This window comes from Delphinus delphis, chromosome 3 (genome assembly GCF_949987515.2).
Source record: "Delphinus delphis chromosome 3, mDelDel1.2, whole genome shotgun sequence".
NCBI lineage: Eukaryota > Metazoa > Chordata > Mammalia > Artiodactyla > Delphinidae > Delphinus > Delphinus delphis.
The window spans coordinates 168,872,232-168,896,994 of NC_082685.1; the positions used below are offsets into that span (position 1 = coordinate 168,872,232).

General features: G+C 41.5%; 1 protein-coding gene across 1 annotated transcript in view; it reads right to left on the minus strand.

Annotated features, from left to right (window-relative positions):
* Positions 1-24,763, minus strand: part of ADAMTS16 (ADAM metallopeptidase with thrombospondin type 1 motif 16) — a 155,363-nt gene that overhangs the window by 105,165 nt on the left and 25,435 nt on the right. The window contains exons 4-8 of the mRNA XM_069540532.1: positions 10,721-11,003; positions 6,785-6,984; positions 5,234-5,317; positions 2,866-3,025; positions 1,117-1,222 (exon numbers count right to left, since the gene is read on the minus strand). Of these exons, the coding sequence (XP_069396633.1) occupies positions 1,117-1,222; positions 2,866-3,025; positions 5,234-5,317; positions 6,785-6,984; positions 10,721-11,003 (833 nt within the window). The remainder of the gene's footprint in view (positions 1-1,116; positions 1,223-2,865; positions 3,026-5,233; positions 5,318-6,784; positions 6,985-10,720; positions 11,004-24,763) is intronic.

The window sequence follows — 24,763 nt, forward strand, 5'->3', positions numbered from 1 at the left end:
GCTTTGAACAGGTCGGGATGACATGAGTGGCCTCAGTACAATTTCTAACAGGGGATGGAGAAATCAACTTTGCAAAGACCAAATCACAAACATTGCCTTCTGGAAGTTTTGTAATTTGCAAATAAAATGAGGATGAAAGTGAAAATAGAAAAGCTGTAATTCCTGGCTGTGAATTTTCTAGGAGAAGCTTCAAGTACAGTTTCAGTCCAGCAGGAAAACACTTGTGTTACCACTGCTGATGCTCATATAAATCAGGGCAATTGCAGGAAATCAGCAAGTGGGCCCCACTGAGAAAAACTTTTTTTTTAATAGATGGCGCCTCAAAGTGAGGCAGCCTATAGATTATTAGACTAAGAAATCTTATTTAAGAATAATAGCTACTATAAGTAATGGACAGAAGTGTTTCATTCTACAGGAGCAAAGGTAAGCTTCTCACTTAAAAAGATACTCCTAATGACATGCCACCCATTGCTGAGAGCTGTTTGTCCTGCATCGGTGTCTATCCATCCATGCCAAAGCCCCGGGTTCCTCACTCCCCCTGATGCTGCCCCATTTCACAACTGACAATGGTGGGAACGTGGGGATGTGGGAAGCAAACCAGCTCCCACCAGGCTGCATCTCTTGTCCTCCCTGTACGTCCCAAACCCTGCACACCAGTCAAAACCCATCTCTACAAATTTTGAAAGTGATATAAGAATGCAAACTTGAGAATAGTAAGTTACCAATGGGCGGGCTTGTTACCATCTTCAGTCACGTGGAGTCCTCCCGTAGGAGTTAACCATGGAATGAGATGAGCTCACAGGACCAAGTTCAAAACCCAGGACAAAGGAGCAGAGACAGAAGAGTCTGTAGTCTGTGATTGTATGCACATGTGTGAGCAGGAAGGGAAGAAGGGAGTGAGGAAAGTGCAAACATGTGTGTTGCCACAGCTTTAGAATGTGTGCGACGAGACACTCAAATAAAACAGAAGCGCCTACGTGAGCATTTCCTACTGGCGTTCTTGCTGCAAATGTGTGAATTCCCCTCACAGGCTTGAGCTACTGCACCAGAATCTCTAGACAATCTTCCAGTCCGCAGAGGACCCCAGGCTCCATCCTCCCAGGGAGATGCACTTACTTGTGTCCAGACTCGTGGGCGATGGTGAAAGCCAGTCCAAGACCTGTATCTTCATTAATCGTACAGCTGCGATATTTACTACACATTCCACTTATGGGTGCAAATCCTACAGGACATAAAGATCAAAAGAACATATAGGAGCAATATTGTAGTAAAATAAAGAAAGAGGATGTGTCATGTGTGTGTATATACCTCTGTCCTTTAGAGAAATTTGGTTCTCATTTTGTCAGGTGAAATATGAAACAGGAAACCCTTGGACAATCATATAAAGGGCCCTGAATTATGTGGGAAACCCTTGGACAATCATATAAAGGGACCTGAATTATGTGGGAAACCCTTGGACAATCATATAAAGGGCCCTGAATTATGTGGGAAACCCTTGGACAATCATATAAAGGGACCTGAATTATGTGGGAGAAGGGGGTCTGAATTATGTGGGAGAAGGGGGTCTGTTTTCCCTTCCCAATCCATGGTTCTATGTAATGTTCAAGTTACAGGTTACAATGGCGGCGTAGTTGAAGAGGGCATTCCCTGCAGATGGAGAATTTCAGCCTTTTTCTATAAACAGCTGTGTTCTCAAAAGCCTGAGAAAAAGTGCTGTAGAGAGTGGGTGTCAGGTGGTCCCCAAGGCCACTCCACGGTGGAGGACTTTCGAGGAGGGTGCACAGGACTCAGCATCTGTCATGCTCCTGGGTGTAATTTAATAGGGATGGAAGTATACGGAGTAAAATCAGCAGAAGGGACAAGCACCTGGGGAGAAGCCCAGGGAAATCAGGCACGAGCTTCCAGGGCTTCCTGCCGCCGTGGAGTCGCACAAACGGACTTAATTCCTCCAACGAGGGGGATACTGCCCACCAGGGTGCTCATTAGAGACACAAAGCCCTGGCCTTTGGTTGGGGGCTGGTCACATAGCACCCCTGCCTGGAGTGGGCCAAAATTCCAGGCGCCCAGAATGAAAGCAAGTCTTCCGTGTAAACAGCATTATTTGTACAATTTAGGCCCAGTGAGCTTATCATGTGCAGGGTGGGAACCTCCTGAATTCTAAGTCCTCAGAGGCAGCCCAGGGTCCACCTTGCACTCAGGGCTTTCTGGGAACAAGTAGTCAGGACTAACCTCTATTAAACCAAGTCTTATCTGAATGTTTTTGTAATAAAGACCCTTCTTCCCTAAGATCTTGGGAAGAAATGGAGAATTAGGAAAAAAGGTCAGGAGAGCCTTGCTCAGTATCACACTGTGCTTTACACTATTTGGAAAAGTATAAAAAACTTGCATCATATTATAAAATACCACCAAGATACACCCAGCCTAATAAACATGTTGAACATGGCTAAGATTGGGATATTCATAGAGAAATGGAAAAATCAGGGATCCAATAGTGTTGTAGTATCTCTACAAATATTCATAAATGTATTATTATTTTTTCATAGAATGAGACACCCTTGAATCTGTTGACCCTATTCTCACCACTGGAAGAAGAAATGGAAGAAATTATTTCTTAAATTAGAAGAGATAGAAGCTCTTGAATCTGTGAGAGACCTTTTCTTGTGAAAGAACTGATTTTGGTGAATAAATGCATACTCTTCTCTTTGGCCACAGTTTATACAGGGCAGGGAGTTTATTCCTTACAATTCCACCCAGCAGCAGCTACAGCTTACAGATTTGGAATGAGGGCAAAAATACTCCATATCCTAGGCCACTGAAGGCACACAGCACACATGTGTTTCTCAAAACCCTGGCAGAGGGTCTTACCCAGAGTATCACAGGGTTCATTCTTCCAGGAACATATGTCCAGGCCGGTTAGTAAGATGGCATGGTCATGGCGAGTCCCATCTTTCCCCATCAATCCAGACTGCCACTGGCAGAAGCTGCTCAAGGTGTGGTCCGCATGATGGCTTATCACTAGCCCTGGCTATGCAGGAGACAGACCAGGAGCCCGAGATAACAGGAAGAAAACATGTTGTCATGCAGTTGTTACTGGCTCTGTCATCACAGAAAACTAGCACTAACTTGGATTCAGTTACACAGGTGGAACTGGATGGCAGAAACTAATTTACCCACTTTATGTGTTAAAATCCAAAGGAGGGTGTCATATATAAAACCTGTACAGACTCAGTGTAGACACTCATGTTTATTTCTCTAGTTCTGTACCAAAACGGTTGGGATGTATTTGCTGACTCTGAACACATTTCAATGACCCAAGAAAGATGACTTCTGTGCATGAAATGTTCACATTCAAAGTCTTTATAAAACATTGAAAAATTATATAAGGCAACAGAATCGTTTATACGAGAATTTGCACATACACAAAAACACACCCGGATGGTGTTGTGTTTCTTTCATAACCAAGTTGGGCAAGTAAGATTTCAAATTTGTAACTCTTCTAAGAGTTATTATTACAGTGTTAAATCAAGTCACTTTCCTACAGAGGCACCATGTTTATGAGAAGAGGCAGCTCAACTGACAAAGCTTTATCTCTAGCAAATAGGCTGGAACTAGAAGGAAACTATACAGATGACATTTCACCTTATCCTTATATACCAAGTTCTAATAGATCAGCAGTGAAAGATCAGAGTGAAGGCTACCCGAAGTCTTGGTAAATGAAGAACTGGGGGTGGGGGGGGGGGGTGGCAAGGACATCTCCCAAAACTGGCAGGCAGATGAGTTCTTTAAAGCTTATTTATAGGTATGATATATTTTTCTAAGGATGGTCAGAGAAAACCAGGTTAAATACCTCAATTTCAGGACAAGAACTTGTTTAAAGCTTTCATGACCAGAGTGTTGCTTTGAAATTGCGTCTCTCAGTCACTGACTATGTTTTCCCCTTAAATGTTTATTGTGTCTTTCCAGAGAGTCAAATGCACCCAAGCTAAATGCTGTACATCAACCCTGGGACATGCCTTACATTCTTCAGCCGGTGATTTCCAGGAAAACTGCATTAATTAAAGTTAACACAGGTGTACGATCAAATGATAACCTCGCTTATTCTTTGCCGCTTGGATGAGTTCCAAGGTGAAACGTTTTAATCCAAAGAATAATTAACCTGTCACCTGAGAAGCCCTGCTAGTTCAGCACCCCCTCTGCAGACACACTCACACAAAAGACAATGGAGTTGTATCATGCTGACTCTTCAGGCTAGAAGCAGCTCTGCCCGTGCATGCCCCATCCTGCAGGGAAAGAGGGCAGCACCCCAGAAACTGAAAATCTGAAGGCATTTTAAATCTCATAAATGATCTCAGATTTCATCTAAAAATCATTTGTTTCATAAACAAGACAACTGTGGCTAACAGGAGACTCTGTGAAGATGTCAGCCCGGGTGAAATTGGACGCAGGGTGCCTGACTAGGACCCAGGGTTTACGCCCCCAGGTCCAATAAATGACCAGCTTGGGGCAAAATACAAGTGAGAGCCCTTTATGGCTAAGACGTCCCCCTTACTTCTGCCATGGAATATTCACACGAGTCCTTATTGTGAATGGAGGGGTACCTCTGTGTGTTCACACAGGGTTCTGAAATGAAGGCAACAGACAGTCTTATGCCCACTGCTCCCAAGATCCAGCATAATCTGGGGGTTTGTGTGCAATGAGAGGAATGTGCCTGACATCCTAGAATCTCTACAAAAATAAAATCCCGAGACCAAAGGTGGTGGAGGTCAGTCTCAGCAGTTGGGAGGCAATAGAGTACAACAATGCACTGCCACACAGTACAAATTAACTTCTGGGCTACAGGACATTGCTGGTCTTCTAGCAAAAGACCAAAGGGCTCACTTCATCTCCATCCTCAAAGCTCACAGTGGCTGAGGACAAGTTTTGCACCTTGCATTCCTAGTGCATTTCCAACAGGGTATTTAAAGTAGCTCTTCTATTCCATTTTCTTATTAGCCAATCAGATGAGTATTTCTTACTACTCTTGCACAAAAATCACACACACACACACACAAAACAAATAAGCATTACAGGAACTGACAAGAAACTCATTGCATTAGACACAAAATATTAAAACATTTTTGTCCCCAAGGGAAAGAGAAGTAAAGAATCCATAGAACAATTATATTTAGGAAAACAAAACATTATTTTGAATTTATTTTTCTGGGGGAAAAAAACTACTGGTTTCAAAGAATACCTGTTCTTCTTCCAGAAGAATCAGACCTACAATGGCAATGTTGATGTTTCCTCCTATTGTTCCATCTTTGAATAAAGCAGACACCTGAAAAGGACAGGTAATCCACATCAGTCCCTATACACGGCACCCTTTTCCCCCAGCCCTTAGCCTAGAGTCCACAGCTGAAGACCAATCCTGTGTTCTCCAGTGACATAGCAAGGTTAAGGTTCTTACATTGCTAGACACACAGGTATGGGAATATCTAACAGCCAATGATACCAACTGTTGGATCCTTACTCTTGGTGCCTGGAAGTAAAATAATGAAGTCTGTGGAGGCAGGTTCCTCCTCTTATCAGACACCTCTTATCAGGCCTCCTAGTTGGTAAGTGTCCTCATTAGACATAAGGAGGTTTCTTTTTGTTTCTTTTAATTTATTTTTTAACTCATAGTGATGATACACAGCAGAGCCCTCCTGAAGCTGTCCTAGCAAAATATTCCAGAAGAATAAGAGAAGTTCTTGGGAAAAGACCAAGAAGATACAAGAAAGAGAAGGAAAACAATGTGGAGAGAAGGTGATCAGGGAAGGATGATGTGACCATCATTAGGGATGATGGTCACATGTGTAAAAATGAGTGATCCGAGTGGCATATGGGGTGATGAGCGAGGGCAAGTCACCAGACATGGGAAGCAGCAGGGAACTAACTTGGCACTGAGGTGTAGAAATGCTGGAAAAGCTCTGCAGAACAGAGGCGATGCTTGCACACATCAGAGACCTGCAGTGGGGGCTGTCACAGACCTGCAGTCTGTGTCACCTCCTCCCTCAGTTCCCTGGGAGATCATAAACCACGAGGGTCTGGCCACCAAAAATGAGGACAGTAATAGCAACCACACCACTTCATGGGAAGTTGAAATACATTTAGGGGTACTCTGTTTATAGAGGTAGGACATAAAACATTTTCAAACATTGTCATCACAACTATGTTAAAATACACTTTGATGACCCCATACTTTGTCTTCTGTTATGCAGGTCTCACTTGGGGGAATGGGGCTTAGACACCTTGCTCCACTCTTCATTAATGACTAAAGCTGCCACAGTCACATCTTCTCTGCAGCAACCTTCTAAAGGGAGTACTGTTCCTTGTTCTTGTCGATAGAAAGATGCATATTCAATATTTGAACACTTCTATCCCTAAAAAGATGGGTATTTCTATACAGTCATCTAAAATCTCACATATAATGCTGATGGGCAGATTTACTGCACTCAGATGTCTCCACATCCTCTTATAGATTTCTGATAAATGAAGACATCAGTAAACTTGAAATATGTTACTGGCTTACAGAGAAAGTCAAATTATTCATCCTCTGAATTTTATTCTCCGAAGGATTGAAAAAGGATCTTCTTATTGGCGCATAGTAAAAGTGAAGGAGTTATCACAGATAAAATATTTCTTGTGTACAAGACATAAATCCACAAATAAAAGTAGGACACAAAACATACACACACACACACACACACACACACCCCATTAGGTGGAATCACACACATGACTTCAACAAGAAGGGCATTCCTACCATATTGAGTATTGTCAGTACATAGGTGGTGATGTTTTCATGACCGTGGTTTTGCATCATCTTTTTGTCAACCACCACCAATGTCTCCACGTTCAGTTCTTCGTTCCTATGAGACTTCAGAAGGGACCGCTTGTGCCTTATGCACGACTTATACTCATCAGGCAAGATGAAAAGGTCTTCCTTGGGAGGCTTGGGCATGTCTACAGGGGGGGCGTTCAGAGAGGAAATGAATGTAAAGTTGTCACACAAAACCAGTGGTGGAACTCGTGCTAAAGAAAATGGATTTTAAAAATGAATGTTCATAAAACGAATCATAAAACCCTTAAAACTGTGATGCAAAACATGTGTTAAGGTGGAACACTACATTTAAGTAAAGTGTGCATAGTCTACATGTCATGGAATTCATTGTTATATTGACTTTTGTATAAATTTGTCCTGATTTAAAGCAAAAAGAAGATCACTTTGGCTCTGAGCTCTTATTATCTAAAAGCATGATGTTCAAAGACTATGAACATAAAGATCTGTTCAACAGGGCTCTGCAAAGGAGTTATTGATAAAACAATGAAACTAATAATTACAAAAAGGAGTGCTGTCTTATACTGTGTTCTTATTTGAAGACTTTTAATGACCTAAAATTTTTTAAAGTTGATTCCCATGTCTAGACACACAACTGGTTTGTCTGTAGTATTTCCAATGGGTTATAAACTGCTCAAAACAGATCCACTTCACTGCAGAACTGAATTTCCTAGAAAGCATTGCAAATATTTATCTAATTTAATGAAAAGACAAAATGTACTCGGTCCTCTTGGAGTAAGCCATTTAAAAATAGTTTTGGGGCTTCCCTGGTGGTGCAGTAGTTGAGAGTCCACCTGCCGATGCAGGGGACACAGGTTCGTGCCCCGGTCCGGGAGGATCCCACATGCCGCGGAGCGGCTGGGCCCGTGAGCCATGGCCGCTGAGCCTGCGTGTCTGGAACCTGTGCTCCGCAACGGGAGAGGCCACAGCAGTGAGAGGCCCGCGTATCACAAAAAAAAAAAAAAAAAAAAGTTTTGGCATTAATAATCAGTAAATTAACATTATGTTAAAAATCACTAGGTTTAGTGGATGCCTGAGAAAATGTGGTTAGAATGGTTTCAGGTGAAAGTAGGTTTCAAAATATCCCCATATTTAGGTGGTACTAATTCAAAGGCTATGCCAGCTCTATTCATGGAACACACTGCTAGAAGATGCTGTTTTGTTTGACTGATTCCCATGTCTGTTGCATTTTATCTCTCTGCTAAAATACTTCCAAACCTAAACGAACCTTTCGGAGGATAACTGTTACACTGGCTAAAGGTTAATAAGCAGTCATCATGCATTGATGACATTGATGCAATTTACACAGATGTGATCCCCACCCTAAGAGATGTCTATGTATAACTCATTCATTCTCTACACCAGCCATGGGTAGGAGTGAGGCCACGAAGGCATGGGGAATGAACGTAACTTTCTCACAATCCCTCACTAGAAAGTGTTGGAAATGGATTTCAGATCTGGCAGTGTGGTCCCAGGACCCTTAGTCTTAATTCCCATAGGTACAGGGTGCAAATGGACACAGTATAGGAGCATAGCAGCCTCCCAGGCCCCCAGTATTGGAACAGAGGCAGAAGCACCGGGGTGGGGTGGGGGGGTGATCTTACTAGCCAGGGATCTGACAAGTCCCTAAAAACAAGTCACTCCCCCCTCAATATGGTCCTGCAGCATTTTCCCAAACACGTGAGTCCCAGCTCAAAACCCACCCGTGAAGCCTGCAGCTGGAAGTAGCAAGCTAACTCATGAGTCTGAGGTTCAGAATCACTTTTGATTTTAAGCAAATCAATCTGCTTTTGTCTGCCCGTTTCCAGAGAGAGATGCCTAAACACACAGAACAATCTCTCATTCTCTGAACTCTACGGAAGAATCTTTGTAGTGTGAACCCCACTGAGACAGAAGACCAGGATTCCTCCAGGGAAGCCCCAAGCCTCATGGACAACATGGAACTGTCCTGCACAAGTAACTGAGTCCTGAGAATTAAATGCTGATCCTGGAGGTGCTGTGTGTCAGTTCTGCTAGATAGGGCCCCCAGTCCCTCAGGAGCTGCCATGTACCCAGCAGGAGGGGACCGAAACGGGGGCAAGTCAAACAGCACCAGATCAACCACTGACGCCGCCCACCAGCAAGTGGCGTTTCGTTGCACTTTTTTTTTCTAGTTTTATTATGAAAACAGTGGCTACTTCTTTTTTCATTTTCCAAACACAAACCTTATTGTACAGTTTAGTATCTTTTTCAAATAACTGCCTCTCACGACCCAACCCCATCTACTGAGATTCTGAAACGGCTGTGGAAGCAAATACACCTACAAATGTGCACACATGCACACACACACGTGCACACACAGCCCCACCAAACAGCGTAATCGTACCGCCCTGTGTGCACAACTGTGCCTTAGGGCTACTGGCCTGAATGACTCTGATCACCTCCAGATAAGAATGAAAGGGTCATATTCATTCCAGAATGGTCAGCACTGCTGGATTGATCAGAGACACTGCAACATGTGCTTCAGGCCCTGGTGTGTCCTGTCAAAGAGGTGAAGACAGCCCTGACCATCTTTCCTGCCTGGATCCAGGTGCTTGGTCATCTTTCTGTCCCCGACACACAGAATCTGTCCTACTCTGACTACACCCTCACCAGGAGCCCTGTGAGCACCATCCTGGCTCTGACCTTGTCTGTGCCTGAGTCCCTCTCCTCGGTCCCGCTCTGCCCCGCCCCGCCTCTGCCTGGCCCCGCCCCCAGCCGCCTCCGCCAGCTTCTCCCTGTCTGCGCAGACTCAGGAAGCTGTGGCTGGTCAGTGTGCCCTGTTCCAATACCCGCTCAGTCTGTCTTCCCTGACCTTCGCAGCCTCCCGTTCCCTCTACTTGTGCTCAACATTGTTCTTCCCGGTGCCTCCCCTAAGACCGAACTCACTCTTAGTAATTTGGCTTGAGTTTTTCAAGTCCATTTGAATGTAGCCTGAGACTTAGTTACAATTTACACAGTTCAGATGTGAGTTCAGATGACGCACAGGTGCTGACAGGTCAACGGTACTTGTTCTTTCATCAAAGATGCCAAGTGATTCTGGGTCATCCTCTCTTCTCCACAGTATTTACGGAGACCCTGCACATGCCCACCTCTATTTGAGGGTGCTGGGTCTAGCAGCCAACGAAACCAAGCTGCAGAGAAGGATGGGCTTTCCAGAGGCTCCTTGGGGAAGGTTTGCTAAATAAAGCAATGCTTGAGGGGAAAGCCGAAGGAAGTGAGGAAAAGTCCAGAAAACACTGAACTCCTGTTCCTGAGTTTGTGAGATGTTCCTACATAAAATGTAAATATCACATCTATTTTTAAATGTCCATGACACAAACAAAAAGAACTTCGATAAAGCCTTGGTGATAAATTGCAGATAAATTTTGTCATGCATACTCTGTCTTCTGACGTGGTGAGTGAAGTATATAAACCTGCATAGGGACAAATCACCTCTGCAGGAGAAGCATGTGAGCTTTAATAAATCTAGACCTCAAAAGTACGGAATTACCGGGCAGACATGCCAGGGTTCTTTTGAAGACATCTGGTGGATTCTGCATTTCTGAGCACCTTGTCATTTAATCTGCCCAGGGAACAGCTCTTTAAAAACAAACAAACAAACAAACAAAACAAACAAACACAGAAAAACATCTACCATTATCTATCCATCTATGAGGGAGAGATGTTTTAAACTGAACATACAGTTGATGGGTTTGCTTTGGAATCATCACTTAAGTTTAGCAAAGGCAGTCAACAAATTTCACCTCTAGGGCAGACTACTTTGAAGAAAATTAAAAATACTCCGTCGGCTTACAGAAATGTCCAAATCGCTAAATACTAAAAAGAATCGCCCTTACATACATTTCTTGCGTCTTCCGCAGAAATGCAGCTTCTGTGGGTGCCTGAGACTGGAGCCGCTGCGCGGGGGTTGATCTTCGTGGTGGAAGAGGTGGCGGTTTTCCAGCCGCCAATTTCTCTCCATCATCGCGACCTGGTGGGACCCCGGATCCCGAGGCTCGGTGGACCTTTTGTACAGGATGTGGGAGGGAGGCCCACCCCCCGCAGAGTCCTTGGGGCCCCCTGCCAGGTGTGAAGGGAGGGGCTTCAAGAAGTAGTCCGCTTCCTGGGTTCTTATCATGCCTGACTGCAAAATAGAGAGGGAGAAAGAAATGCACATCACTGTTTTGTTATCTGCTCACAAACGTGCTGTTTCCGCCACTGAGAGCACACGTTGAAAGGGGTCGCACAGGGGGCTGAGAATTAGGGATGGGACAGCCCCACTCTTGAGCCCTTTCCCCACCCGCACCCTGGTAGAGACACTGGTGTGGAGGTGTCCTGACTCGACTCCAGGAGCAAAGAGAGTGCACAACATATTAAGGTCAGGTCCTTTAAAGCAAAAATTGGAGGAGAAAGCACACAACCCTAGATATTAATATGGGTGGAGGTGGTGAGGGGAGTTCCCAAATAAAGACATAAAATTATAATCCTAATATAGTAAGTAGCAAAATTCTATTCAGACTTCAATAAAATGTGACACTTTCTATAAAAGTGTAACTTGACAAAATTAATCCAGAAGAAAGCACAAGGAATTTCTTAGGGAATCAGGGAGGTCTTTCTAAGCAAAGTATTTGGGAAATAGGAAAGAACTGATTATGAAAACACAAAAAAATGTCTGTACAGCATAACAGACAATGAAAGCACAAACAATGACAAAAATATCTTAAAGGAGAGAAAATTGAGAGACTTGCCTTTTAGAGTGACAAGTATTTTTCAAACTTGATAATTGTTAGGAGAAATGGGAACAAACAGGCAATGACACTGGGAAAGGGTAGACTGGGGCCAGACCTGCCACATCTATCAGCATTGAAAATGTATAATTCAATTCTAGGATTTTACCCTTTTGGAATTCTTTTTTTTTTTAACATCTTTATTGGAGTATAATTACTTTACAATGGTGTGTTAGTTTCTGCTTTAACCTTTTGGAATTCTTGCCAAATACTTCTTGTAGGCATGTCCCCAATATTGATAAGTATTTGTGAATGTATAATTGAATCCTTGTTTGTAATAGCATAAAAAATACAAACAAAATGAAAAAAATAATTAAAACAAGAAATAATTTAAATGTTTACCAACTAATTCAAGGTAATCTTTAAAAGTACATTTACATATTTGGCAAGAACATAATGATTTAAAAAGGCCAGCTAATTATGTCCTGATAATAATCTTAACTAAACATTGTGTGTGTGTGTGTGTGTGTGTGTGTGTGTGTGCGTGTGTGTGTGTGTGTGAACTCCTAAGACTATGGCCAACATTTTCTATATTACACCTTATTTATCACTCACAGCAATTCTGTGAGGTAGGTATCATTATGCTCCTCCTTTTATGGATGAGGAAATAGAGAATCAGGCTGATAAAACAACATTTTCAAGGTCATCTGGGAAGCAAAGTATAAGGATTGGAACAAAATCAGAATAAATTAAAAACCTGTAAGTTTAAGCCTTATACTGTGGGGGTCCCAGAAGTTGTTATTTTTAAAAAGTGTGTAATAAAGTATATAGTGGGATTCCAAATGTGTTCATTTTTAAAAGTGTAAAGAATTTTCCTAGAAGGACTGATGAGAAATTGTTGATGCTGGTTATGTTCAGGGAGAGAAAATCGAGGAAGAGGGATACAAGAGGGGGATTCCACTACCATTTTTACATCCTTAGGCACTGCTCAAGTTTTTAAACTCTGTGTGCATCCTTTCTTTAAAAAAAATGTCAATGGCATTGCTGGATCATGGGATTACAGATTAATTTTTTAAATCCTTCTAAATGTTTTAAAATACCTTTATAATTTTATCATACAAAGAATTACTCCTACAGAATTATCCAGCTATAATTTAGAACTCTCCAGTACAGTATTTATATGTGTACTGATTTTTTGCAAGTTATTTTGATAATTTAGGACACTGATTAGACCCTGATTGGGTATTCAAAGACACTGATGCTTGGTTGCCTGTTCTGAGAGTGCCTCTGATTTAGATGCTTGAGTCTGATTCTCATCTGGGGGGGCTTAGGGCCCATCACTGCACACCAACTAAAGTTCTGTGGTGGACTGAGTTGTCCTGCATGGGTCTGAATATTTGTACAGTGCAGGATGACAGACATGGAGAAGCACTTCTGAGATCTTGGGAAAGGGCCAAATACACCTCTCAGGGACAGGAGGGTTGGGGGTGGAGATAGAAAAGAGAGGGGCAACCGGGCTTATCGTACATTCAGAGATTAAGCATTGACCATGGTGTTCCGCTGGTGGGAAAGAGGTAAGAGAAGGTAAACTTGGTAAACTATCAATGAAGCCATCAGCCCCATGGGGTGTAGACCTCCCGGGGCCCAAATGCCAGCTAGCAGAGGAGAGGTGAAATACTTGGAATTTATGCTCTGGATTGAGGTGGAGGAGGTGAGGGGCTCTCATTGGTGAGCTCCATGGATGCCCTGGGAATCTTTTTGCCCTAGAACTCTACCAACTAAACTAGGATAGTCAATATTTTAAAGTCTTCAGTTCTATCAAGGAAGAGCCTAGTATGGAATTAAATAATAGCTAAAGCTAGTTTCATCCCTTTGGCAATTAAACTAACTCAGGAGTCACATGAGCAATCATGAATATGTTCAACCTTGTGTGATAACACTCCCCAGAGAGGTTTTGTACACTACTTAAGGTAACTAGTTGCAATGTTAAACTGAAAAAAATAAACTAGTAATTTTTTGCTTTAAAAAAATCTTTTCTGACATGCAAACCATCCCTTGCTTTTCAAATCACCCTGAAAAGATGAGAAGCTCCTGTGGGTGCTCTAGAGCAGATAATGTTCAGCATCTCTGATGCAAAACTGGGGGGACTCGCAGAGAACAGGCTGATGAGTCAGACACCCAGCATTTATCATCCTTTTTTAACATGATCTCTGTGACTTCCGATGATTTACTCATCCCCTCTGTGCTGTTTTGTCCTCTAGGGAGTGGATACAAAGGCAGCTACTTGCCACGAGATTGTAAGATTTAACAAATAATATATATTTAAAATACATGGCCTCCAAAATACATGGCCTAAGCAAAAATATTTGCTGCATTAATGAAACAAAGAGTGTAAAATATTGTACTTCACCCTGATGATGTCTGATTCCCTTCTGTAATGCAAGGTGTTTCTGGGGGATTTTTCACTCTACAGTACGAGATCCCTCTGAAGACCGTGTGTGAGTATATCCCAACATCATCACCCCAAACACATCTTTGCTTCTGGCCTGCTGCCTCAGGCTTTCTGGCTTCCTCCCCTAAAACACTTGTGTTCTATGACAGCTGTTCCAGATTCAAAACCACCTCCTGCTTTCCCCTGGGTTTAAGGCTACATCCTGGGTGGCCCAGAGGACCAGATCCGCAGGCAAGAGAGAACTGCCTCTGGAGGACTTCTGAATTTTCACTAACACAGTAGTCAAGTGTTTATGCTTGTTTCATTTATAATTTAGTCTGAGCTACAGTATTCTGTATTTAAATAATCCCCTATTTCACTAACTACATAGAACGACGCAATAACTGATAAGACTGATATTTTGATATTCCTCTATAATCAATACATACTGAAAAGTACAAGAAAAAAGTTACTCCTTTTTTCTTGCTGCATTAATCTTGCAATAAATCTTGCTGTATTATTAGTTTGCAAGCTTATTTAAATGATTAGGTAAATTGTGGAAGATTAATGTTTTCTTTTTATCAGTGCTTTTCTTTACTGAATCGAGAATATTTACTTAGTAGCTCATAAAATGTCTGGTGTACACCTGCCCACAGTAACCACTGGGAGGTAAACTGGGTGGATTATTAACCAACTTCAGAAAAGGTCAGCTTCTCCCAGGCATTGCAGGGGAGCTCTCCAGACACCTGCATGTCTCGTCGCCAGTTCTGTAAATCATTTGACATTGGGAAACTCGACACTTGTACTGCATTTATAAAGAGAGAAAGAGTGGGTGCCCTGTCAGTGATGAGAAAGTGCTGTTTCTCAGACTCACAGATACAGAGAACAAAGTAGTATTTACCAGTGGGGAGAGGAAAGGGGGGAGGAGCAATCAAGGGCTAGGGGATTAAGAGGTACAAACTATGATGTTAGGTATAAAATAAGCTACAAGGATATATTGTACAACATGGGGAATATATCCAATATTCTATAACTATAAATGAAGTATAACTTTTAAAAATTGTGAATCACTATACCATACACTTGTAAGGACAGCAACTATACTTCAATAAAAAATAAAAGAAAACAAAAAGAAAACATGCTGGTTCTGAGCAATGTAAGAAAGTGTTGAAGCTTGAAGGTAGGATGTTTACTGTATTATATTTGTTGCTTCGCACTTAAATGCTGATAGATCTTTATTAATGTATATCTATTTAGAAAAGCTGTCTATAAAAGTTGCATGAATCAAAAAATAAAATGTAAATTAGGAAGAGATGAGCCTGGTTGGGCAGTGTATCAGATTCCTTCCTGCTGCGTAAGGGATTCCTCACTGAACTGGTTGCAAGCTTGTCTCAGGTGACACCACGAGTGTCACTCAACACTGTGAAAAAGTGATCCGGCTCATTAGAAGAAACAGGCATTTCAATTCTTAATTCATTTCATTTTTACTGTACTTCTTTGTCATTTCTCCAAAAGTGTGATTTGTATTGGGAATATTCTACTCATTCTAGTCTCCTTAGTGATGTTTCTAAAACACAAGACAGATGCAACTTTTATAGAACTTTTATGGTTACTTTGTCTTGGGCACCATCTATGTGGCAGGTAATATGCTAGGTGTTTTGCTCTATTTATTATTCTAATAACAAACATATGAAGTGAGAATTAATGTTCCCATTTAAAGGAATGGGACATTAAATGCATACATTTTCCCAACATTGTAGAGCTAGGAAGTGGGGTAGTTAAGATTAAAATTCAGAATTACTCAGATTTACACACTGTTGTCAGCACACCATGTTGTTTCTCTACCACCGTGTGCACCTGGAAAATAACTGCAATACTGGTGGGGGCTGAGAGTGAACTTGAACTAATTGTAAATGTATATTGCAAACTCTTGGGCGAAAAAAAGAAAAGAAGAAGTAGAACTGATATTCTAAAGTAGGACAGAAAATACAACTATATAAAATGCTAAATTCAAACCACAAAAGGCAGAAAAAAGAGTAGAAGGCCAAAACAGAAATAACAAACAAGGGCAACAAATAAAATACAGTAACACATATAGTAGATGTTAATTCAATTACATCAACTTTGAATGTCAGTGGTCCAATGCACCAATTAAAAGAGATTGCAATAGATCAGAAAACATGACCCAACTATACACTGTCTACAAGAAACCCACTTTAAATATAAAGACACAGATAAATTAAAAGTAAATGGGTGCAAAACTATACTACGAAAACACTAATCAAAAGAAAGCAAAAGTAGCTATATTAATTTCAGATAGAGCAGATGTCAAAGTAAGGAAAGTTATCAGGGATTGAGGAGCATTAAATAACGATAAAAGGAGTCAGCGCTCTAAGAAGACACAACAATTCTTAACACGTATGTACCTTAACAACAGAGTGCCAAACTACATGATGTGAAGTCTGATAGAACTGAAAGGAGAAACAGATGAATCCACTATCGTAGTTGGAGACTTCATCACTCCTCTCACAGAAATGGACAGATTCAGTAGGCAGAAAATCATTAAGGATCTCAACAATGCCGTCTGTCAACTGGATATAATTGACATCTGTATATTACTTCATCCAACAGTAGCAGAATACACTTTTTCTCAAGCTTGTTTAGGGCATTCATCCAGACAGACCACATTCTGGGCCATAAAACACACTTTAACAAGTTTGAAAGAATAGAAATTATACAATGTCTGCTCTCAGATTACAACAGAGTTACATTAGAAATCAATAACAAACAAGATAACTGGAAAATCCCCAAATAAGTAGAGATTAGACCACACACTTCTGAATAACACATGGGTCAACAAGAAATTCAAGAGAAATTTTAAGATATTTTGGACTAAATTAAAATGAAAACACAACTTATCAAAATTTGTAGGATGCAATGAATGCTAAGAGGGTAATTTATAATACTGAATGCAGATAGTAGAAAAGAAGACAGATCTAAAATCAATAATCTAAGTTTCCAACATAGGAAACTAGAAAAAGAAGGTTGAATTAAGTGTAATGTAAGCAGAAGAAAAGAAATAATAAGAATTAGAGTATAAATCAATAAAATAGAAAATAGGAAATCGATAGAGGAAAAACAAAGAAACCAAAAGCTGGTTCTTTAAAAATGGTGAGATGTACTCATACTGCACTTAGAGAAATTTAAAAAAAATAAAGAAAACAAACCAACCAACTATTAACCCAAAAGGTTTTTAAAAATGCAATGAATGACCACCTAGAAACCAGAAAGGACTTATTAAAAAATAAATTCAGAATAAATGAATCAGTAAATAGTAAAAGAATGTGCTTATTAAGCTGAAAATTCTAATAAAGCCAAGATCTGGTTTTTGGATTGAAATGGGAATACCTCATGAAAAAACAATGAATGTGAAAAAAGTCAAGAACATAGATAACCTAATGGGACATGGCTGTTACTTATAAAGGGAGATCAAATTTCTCTTGGAGCTTAAATATCATTGCAGTGTGTATTCTTATTTTTCATTAGTAATTTTTTTTGAGCTTTTCAATGTTATGACATCTTTCAGGTCAATCTATGGCAAGGATTTAAATCTCTGTTAGAGGAAAACTTCTAGATGTGTGCTGTTCAAAATGGTGGCCACTAATTTTAATTAACACTGAAGAAAATTAAGAATGCAGTCCTCCAACTGCTCAGTAGTCACACACAGGGATTCAAGTTTAAATTAGTATCAAATAAAGTTAAAAATTTAGTCTTGACATTGCTCAATAGCCACACATGACTAGTTGCTCCCATACTGGACAGCACGGATATTTCTATTACGGTACAAAGTTTTATGGAAGAACAGTGCTCTAGAACAACTGGTAATTAACAAATATTTGGGAGCTTACCTCTTAAGACTAGTTTGGTAAATACATGGCTGTGGTATTTGTCCATAATAAATAGTATATGTCACCTACGAACATTCTTATAAATCACGTCCACTAGCGTGTTGATAAAACTGCGCCAGCTAAATAACCAGAGCATGTTGTCCTAGACTGATTGCTTAGTAAGATTGCCTTTGGTTGACACAAAACTATCTGAACTAGGAACGGCTCGAACTTAAATTCTCAGATCCTATATTTCTCTGCACATTCCCAAGACACAAAGAGAAATGTTTAAGCAAACAGTCACCTAGTCAAGGCATTGACGATATTGCTGCTACCTAATATAATCAGAACACCATGGATTAAACACTCTAATATTCAATATATTACAGAGCTGTGTAACATTTAGACATGAATTTGATCCCATAGTGGAGGAAATTCACAGTTCCTCTCATCCAGGGAATGTGTAGCATGTTCGCTCATTCATTCATGTATTCAGTGAATATTCATTAACTGCCTATTATGAGCTGGGTGCTCTTCTTGTCAATCCAGATACAACAATGGACAACACAGCTTCCCTTGTGAAGCTTAAATTCCATCGTGGAGTTGGGGGGTGGAGGACAGGTAGTAAACAATTGATGTAATAATATGTAAATCATAAAAAGTTAAAATTCAATGTGTCAGTTCTTTCCAACTCGATCTATAGATTCAATGCAATCCCAATCAAAATTCTAGCAAATTATTTTGTGAATATCAACAAACTGGTTATAAAGTTTATAGGGAGAGGCAAATGCCCCAGAATAACCAACTCGATATTGAGAGAAAAGAACAAAATCTTAGGACTGACACTACCAAACTTCCTGACTCGCTATAAATCTGCAGTAACCAAGACAGTGTGGTTCTGGAGAACAAATAGACAAAGAGAATAGACAGTCCAGAAAGAGATACAGACACAAATACAGTCAACTGATCTTTGGCAAAGGAGTAAAGGCAAGACAATGGAGCAAAGATAGTCTTTCCAACAAATGGTGCTGGAACAGCTGGGCATCCACATGTGAAAAAATGAAATCTAGACACAGACATTACATGCTTCACATAAATTTAACTCAAAATGGATCACAGAACTAAATGTAAAATGCCAAACTATAACCTCCTAGAAGATAACACAGGAGAAACTCTAGATGACCTTGTGTTTGGCAATGACTTTTTGGAGACAATACCAGAGGATCCATGAAAGAAGGAATTGATAAGCTGGACTTCACTGAAACTTAAAATTTCTGCTCTGTGAAAGACACTGTCAAGAGAATGAGAAGACAAGCCACAGACTGGGGAAAAAAAAAATTGCAAAAGACACACCTGATAAAGAACTGTTATCCAAAATGCACAAAGAACTCTTAAAACTCAGCAATAAGAAAACAACTCAGTTAAAAAATAAGCCAAAGTCATTAACAGTCTCTCATCAAAGAAGATATACTGATGGTAAATAAGCATATGAAAAGATGTTCCACATCATATGTCATCATACGTTAAAACAATGAGATACCACTATAAACCTAGTAGAATTACCAGACCAACAATATGAAATACTGGTGAGGATGTGGAGCAACAGGAATTTTCACTCATTGCTGGTGGGAATCCAGAATGGTGCAGCCACTTCTGAAAACATTTTGGAGGTTTATCATAAAACTAAACAAACTTCACTATAAGATCCAGCAATTGTACTCTTTGGTATTTATCCAAAAGATTTGAAAACTTTATATCCACATCAAAACCTGCACAAGGATGTTTATAGCAACTTCATAGTTGCTAAAACTTGGATGCAACCATGATGTCCTTCAGAAGGTAAATGGATAAATACTGTGGTGCATCCGGGCAATGGAATATTACTCAGCACTAACTGAGCTACCAAGCCATGGAAAGACAGGGAGGAAGCTTAAATGCATATTAATAAGTAAAAGATGCCAATCTGAAAAGGCTACATACGGTACGATGCGAACAATATGACATTCTGGAAAAGGCAAAACTATGGAGAAAAGTAAAAGAAACCACAAAACAAAACAGTGGTTACTGGGGGATAGGGGGGCAGAAGGTGTGAATAGGCAGAGCACAGAGGATTTTTAAGGTGGTGAAGCTATTTTACATGGTATTATAATGATGAATACATGTCATTATACATTTGTTCAAAACCATAGAGTGTACAACACCAAGAGTGAACCCTAACTACGGGCTTTGGGTGATTATGGTGTATCAGTGTAGGTCCATCAGTTGTAACATATGTGCCGTCTGGTGGCAGAAGGCTGTGCCTCTGGGGGGGGCAGGGTCTAGATGGGAAACTTCTGCACCCAGTTCTGCTGTGTTTTGCTAAAAATGCCCTAAAAATAAATTATATTAAAAAAACAACTCAGAATGAAGACGCCGGGAGAGTAGGAAAGGGGGTTTCAATTTTAGATAGGGAACCAGTTAGGCCTCATTGAGAAGGTGGCATTTCAGTAAAGCCCTAAATGGGTGAGGATTTGGCTGTGTGGATTCCAGAGGGAAGGCTGTGGGCTAGGCAGAGGGAACAGCCACGGCAGTGGCCCTGTGGCCCTACACGGCATCAGCTCACGTTCTCTGCAAAATATCTGCTTGTGATAGATTCACCTACTAATAATATTAATACTGATTCAGCAGGGCCTTGCTCAAATTGGGCAAAGGCTCTGGGAAATCTCTTCCAGCCCATCTGGTAGAGGGGACACGTGAAGCTTCTGGGCTCATCCTTGCATCCCGCCTCCACCTTCTCCCCCAGAGGGCTATGCTTACTCTCTGCCCCTTCCACTCTTGCCCTCCTTCTAATGTTTTCTCTACTTTTTTGGAGGAAAAAAGAAGCATAAATCAGATCACTAACTACTTACAACCCTGCAATTGCCTCCCTTGATTTGAGAGCACAATTCCTGGAGCCTTACCCTCTGACCTGCCTCAATTTCCTTCCGGGCTGTGCTCCTGCCACCCCCCCGGGGGGCTCAGGATGCCTCTGCTGCACCAGCTACCCTCCAGCCTCGGGAACACCCAGGCTCTCTTTGGTCTCTCTTGGCGCCCACTAGTCCTGCTTCCTGTGCACACCTCCCCCAGCCCTCCACTGGCCTGGCTCCTCCTTTACCTTTCCGTTTGGAGTGACAGGGTGAGGTGTGGGGACTTGCTTGCCATTGTGTTGCTCTTAAGGGCAGAGCAGGTGTTAAACCCAGCCTTGTGACACGTGCTGCAGCGATGCAATGGCCAGTGGTGGCTCCTGAGGCCAAAGCTCTGGTTAAAGGCCTGACTCTGCCTCTCTTCAGAGGGTGAGTGCATGTGTGTGTGCGCGTGTGCATGTGTCCTGAGACCTAGCTTCTGTCTCTGTAAATCGAGGAAGAAATCTACCACTGTTTCCTAGGTCACCTGGTGCAGATTAAATATATACACTTCAAAGGTGGCAAAAAAAAAGATATTTTAATGATGTCAATCAAGATCCCAGTAGATATTTTGGAGATTGAGGGCTGCACAAGGAAATCTGCAGAGAGAGGAAGTAAAGTGTGTGCAGGACTTTGTGCAGGTTGGGAAACCAAGACCAAAAGGCCAACGACAGCTCGGGAGGGTCACAGCAGAGCTGGACAGCCATTGCTGCATGGTCAGGGCAGAGAAGTCGGCCAGCGTCACGAGGCGGGGCGGGCACACGTGTTTCTCATCAGAGGCCATGGGTCCCCGGGGTGCTATCATTTGCATCTACTAGCCATTCCTGAAGTCATGCAAGTTTTTCCACACACACTCAATCCATCCCAGTGGGTGATTCAGGCACCCGTCCCTCCGGCGTCGGCAAGCTGCTGGCTCTAGGTGAATTCTGTTACGAGCTCATCAAGTTCACACTTAGCTCATGAATCAGCTGTTTTTGCTATTTAATTGTGCCACTGGGGATATTTCTCTTCCTCACTGGTTTTGGTGTTGATATCTAGTCTCTCACAACAGTGTCCTTTAAGCTCCGGGTTCTAGGAATGTGCCACCCTATTTCTGTTAATCATATTAATATTGATGACATTCATTTACTGATTGCCTATCATGCCCCTGCCTCTGTTCCAGGGACTGGATACCATCTGATTACCAATAATCCTCAGAACAGAATTGCAAGGTAGGGACCAGCAGCTACATTTCTGTAGATAAAGAAATTGAGGACCTCATAACCCAAACGTCCATCAGTGAGTGAATGGATAAACAAAATGTGGTACATCCTTACAATGGAACACCATTGTGCCGTTAAAAGGGATGCAGTATGGATAAACATGGATGGATCCAAAAACAGTATGTGGAGTGAAGGAAGCCATATCATTTCGTATGATTCCATTTCTCTGAAATGTCCAGAGAAGGCTAAGCTACAGAGGCAGGAAGCAGAGCAGTTGTTGCCAGGCTGGGGTGGGAACAGGGAGTGACTGCTGGCACAAGCGTTCTCTCTGGGGTGATGGAAATGGTCTAAAACTGGATCGTGGAGATGGTTGCACAGTGCCGTATGTTAACTAAAATATCACTGAATTGTTCACTTGAAGCAGTGAGGTTTTCTTATGTGAATTATACATCAGTAAAGTATTTAGAAAATTAAACAAACCTGAGGCTCCAGGAGTGTGACCTGAACAAGGGTGGCAGCCAGGACTGCTGGGCTCCCAGCTGGACATTCCCTCCACACCTTGGGGCTTCCTGGGGGCACAGTGGGGTGAAGTCATTCAGAGACGTGCCCTTGGCAACAACCAGCCTAAGAACAAGCATAGCCCGGACTCCAGGGCCCTCTAAGGGGTCAGATTACTCATAAGAGAACACAGAGGCAGGCAATGAAAACTAGAGACTGCAGGCAGCTTAGGGGCCAGTGCTGGAGCTGCTTTCCCAGAGATCCATGTGGGGCATCGCAAAGCTGAATGCAAAGCATCTGTCCCGTTTCATTTAACCACTTTCACTAATGCTGTTGCTAAAAGTGATGAGCATCTGAATTCAGTTCTTCACCTGTCTCCTCCCCACTACCCCTGGACCAGGCAAAGCACGGGGAGAGGCACAAGCTTTTCATCTGCAGGTTCCCTGCTGCAGATACACGATAGGAACTTCATGGACTTTCCCTGAAGAGGGACTGGTAGGTTGACGGTGTTGCTTATGGAGTCTGCATATCCAGCCATGACTCTCAAAACTTTCTGTCCATGAAAACCCATGCTCTCCTCCTCCATCCTGAAGTGCTCAGTCAGCGGGTCTGGGTGCGGTTGTGACAACGTGCATGTTTAATAAGATTCACAGACCTGACACGGAGACACACCCAGCATCTGTGTCTCCAAGGCCCCGGGCTCACCTGGCGTCTTTCCCTTTCCAGCCCTGCACTCAGGGAATGGGACAGGCAAGATCCCTGTGGGGTTATACAGTTTTGTCAGATGTTTACCGTTTATTGAATGGCTTGCTAAGACACAATTCAACTTTGGGTGAGGTTTGTTATAACTAAGTTTCCTTGTTTTCAAGCAAGTGGACATCAGACACCAGTATCAATATGGCCTCATAATGGCTTTTGTAACGTGGGGTCTGGGGAATGGTCATTTGTACCAACATTGTGTGTTTGACACAACTTCTGTTACACATGTAACCTTCCAGGCAGTTCCTTTAAACATCTGTCCCTATGGATACCAAATTTGACCATTCACAGATTCCAGCCTTAGTTATATATATGACTGCATATACTCTCATACACATGTCAGAATTCTGAGGGGGTTATAGAAGTTACGACTAATCCTGTTTCCAGACTGTTAGCTCAAATTGCGTGATCATTATAATGTGGCAATGCATATTCAAAATGGTCTATTTTAGAATGCCTTCTTTTTAAAAAAAAAAAAAAATTCTTGATTTCTTCTTTAGTTTTAAAACAGTTAGTCATTAAAAATAGAAATACATTTCAATTTTAAAGTATTCAAATTTAGTAAAAACATTTTATCTATGAAATAGAATTTGCTCTTAACCAAACTAATATATTACACCTTGTGGTTTGTACTCTGTTTCACTGTTTTGAATTTTAAATACAAATAGAAACTTTAAGTGGTCACATAAGAATAATAGAATTGAACAAATATGTGCTACATATTCCCACATTAAAGAGTAGATTGGAAACAAATAATAATAGCACCATGATTTGTAAAAACAAAATAGAATGCCTTCTTAATAAGCTGTTATCAAGCACATATGAGGCAAATACCACCTCTTTTTTTTTTTTTTTTTGGTAGAAATAGAGCATTGAAAACACTATGGCAAAATTAGTCCATACAAATCTAGGGGTCTTCCAAATAGCATCCTCTCAAGGAGACAGCTCACTACAGAAAATGGGCAGATCCATCACTTCCAGAGGGACAAATAAACCAAAACAAGACAAACAACAAATAAAGAAAAGAAACCAGGCCAGGGCTGATTCCTTCCTGTGATTCACAGCTGGTTTCTCTAAACCACCATATGGCAGGTTACCTTTGCCAACCAGTGAGAAAAGGATTCAATTCCCATGATGGCTCAGAGAAAGCAAGTCCAAATTACCTTGGAATCAGCTCCATCCTCCTTTCCTAGGGCCATGAAAGCAGCCCAGCAACACAGACTAAGCCTGTGGTCCTAAGCGTGGCAGACAGCTATTCTAGATCATACAGATACACTGTTCTGCATTAACTGGACATTACTGATGATTTAGCCTCCTCCACGCCTTACCATTTCAATTCTCTCAACCTCCAAAGAGCCCCCCAAATAGATGAGGCTCACCTACATTATCTCTCCCATAATTGTTTGTGTTCAATAAATATTTGTTGACTGTGATTCAAGTCTTTCCAGAGTCCCTTCTGTAAGAACCCAGCAGAGGGGT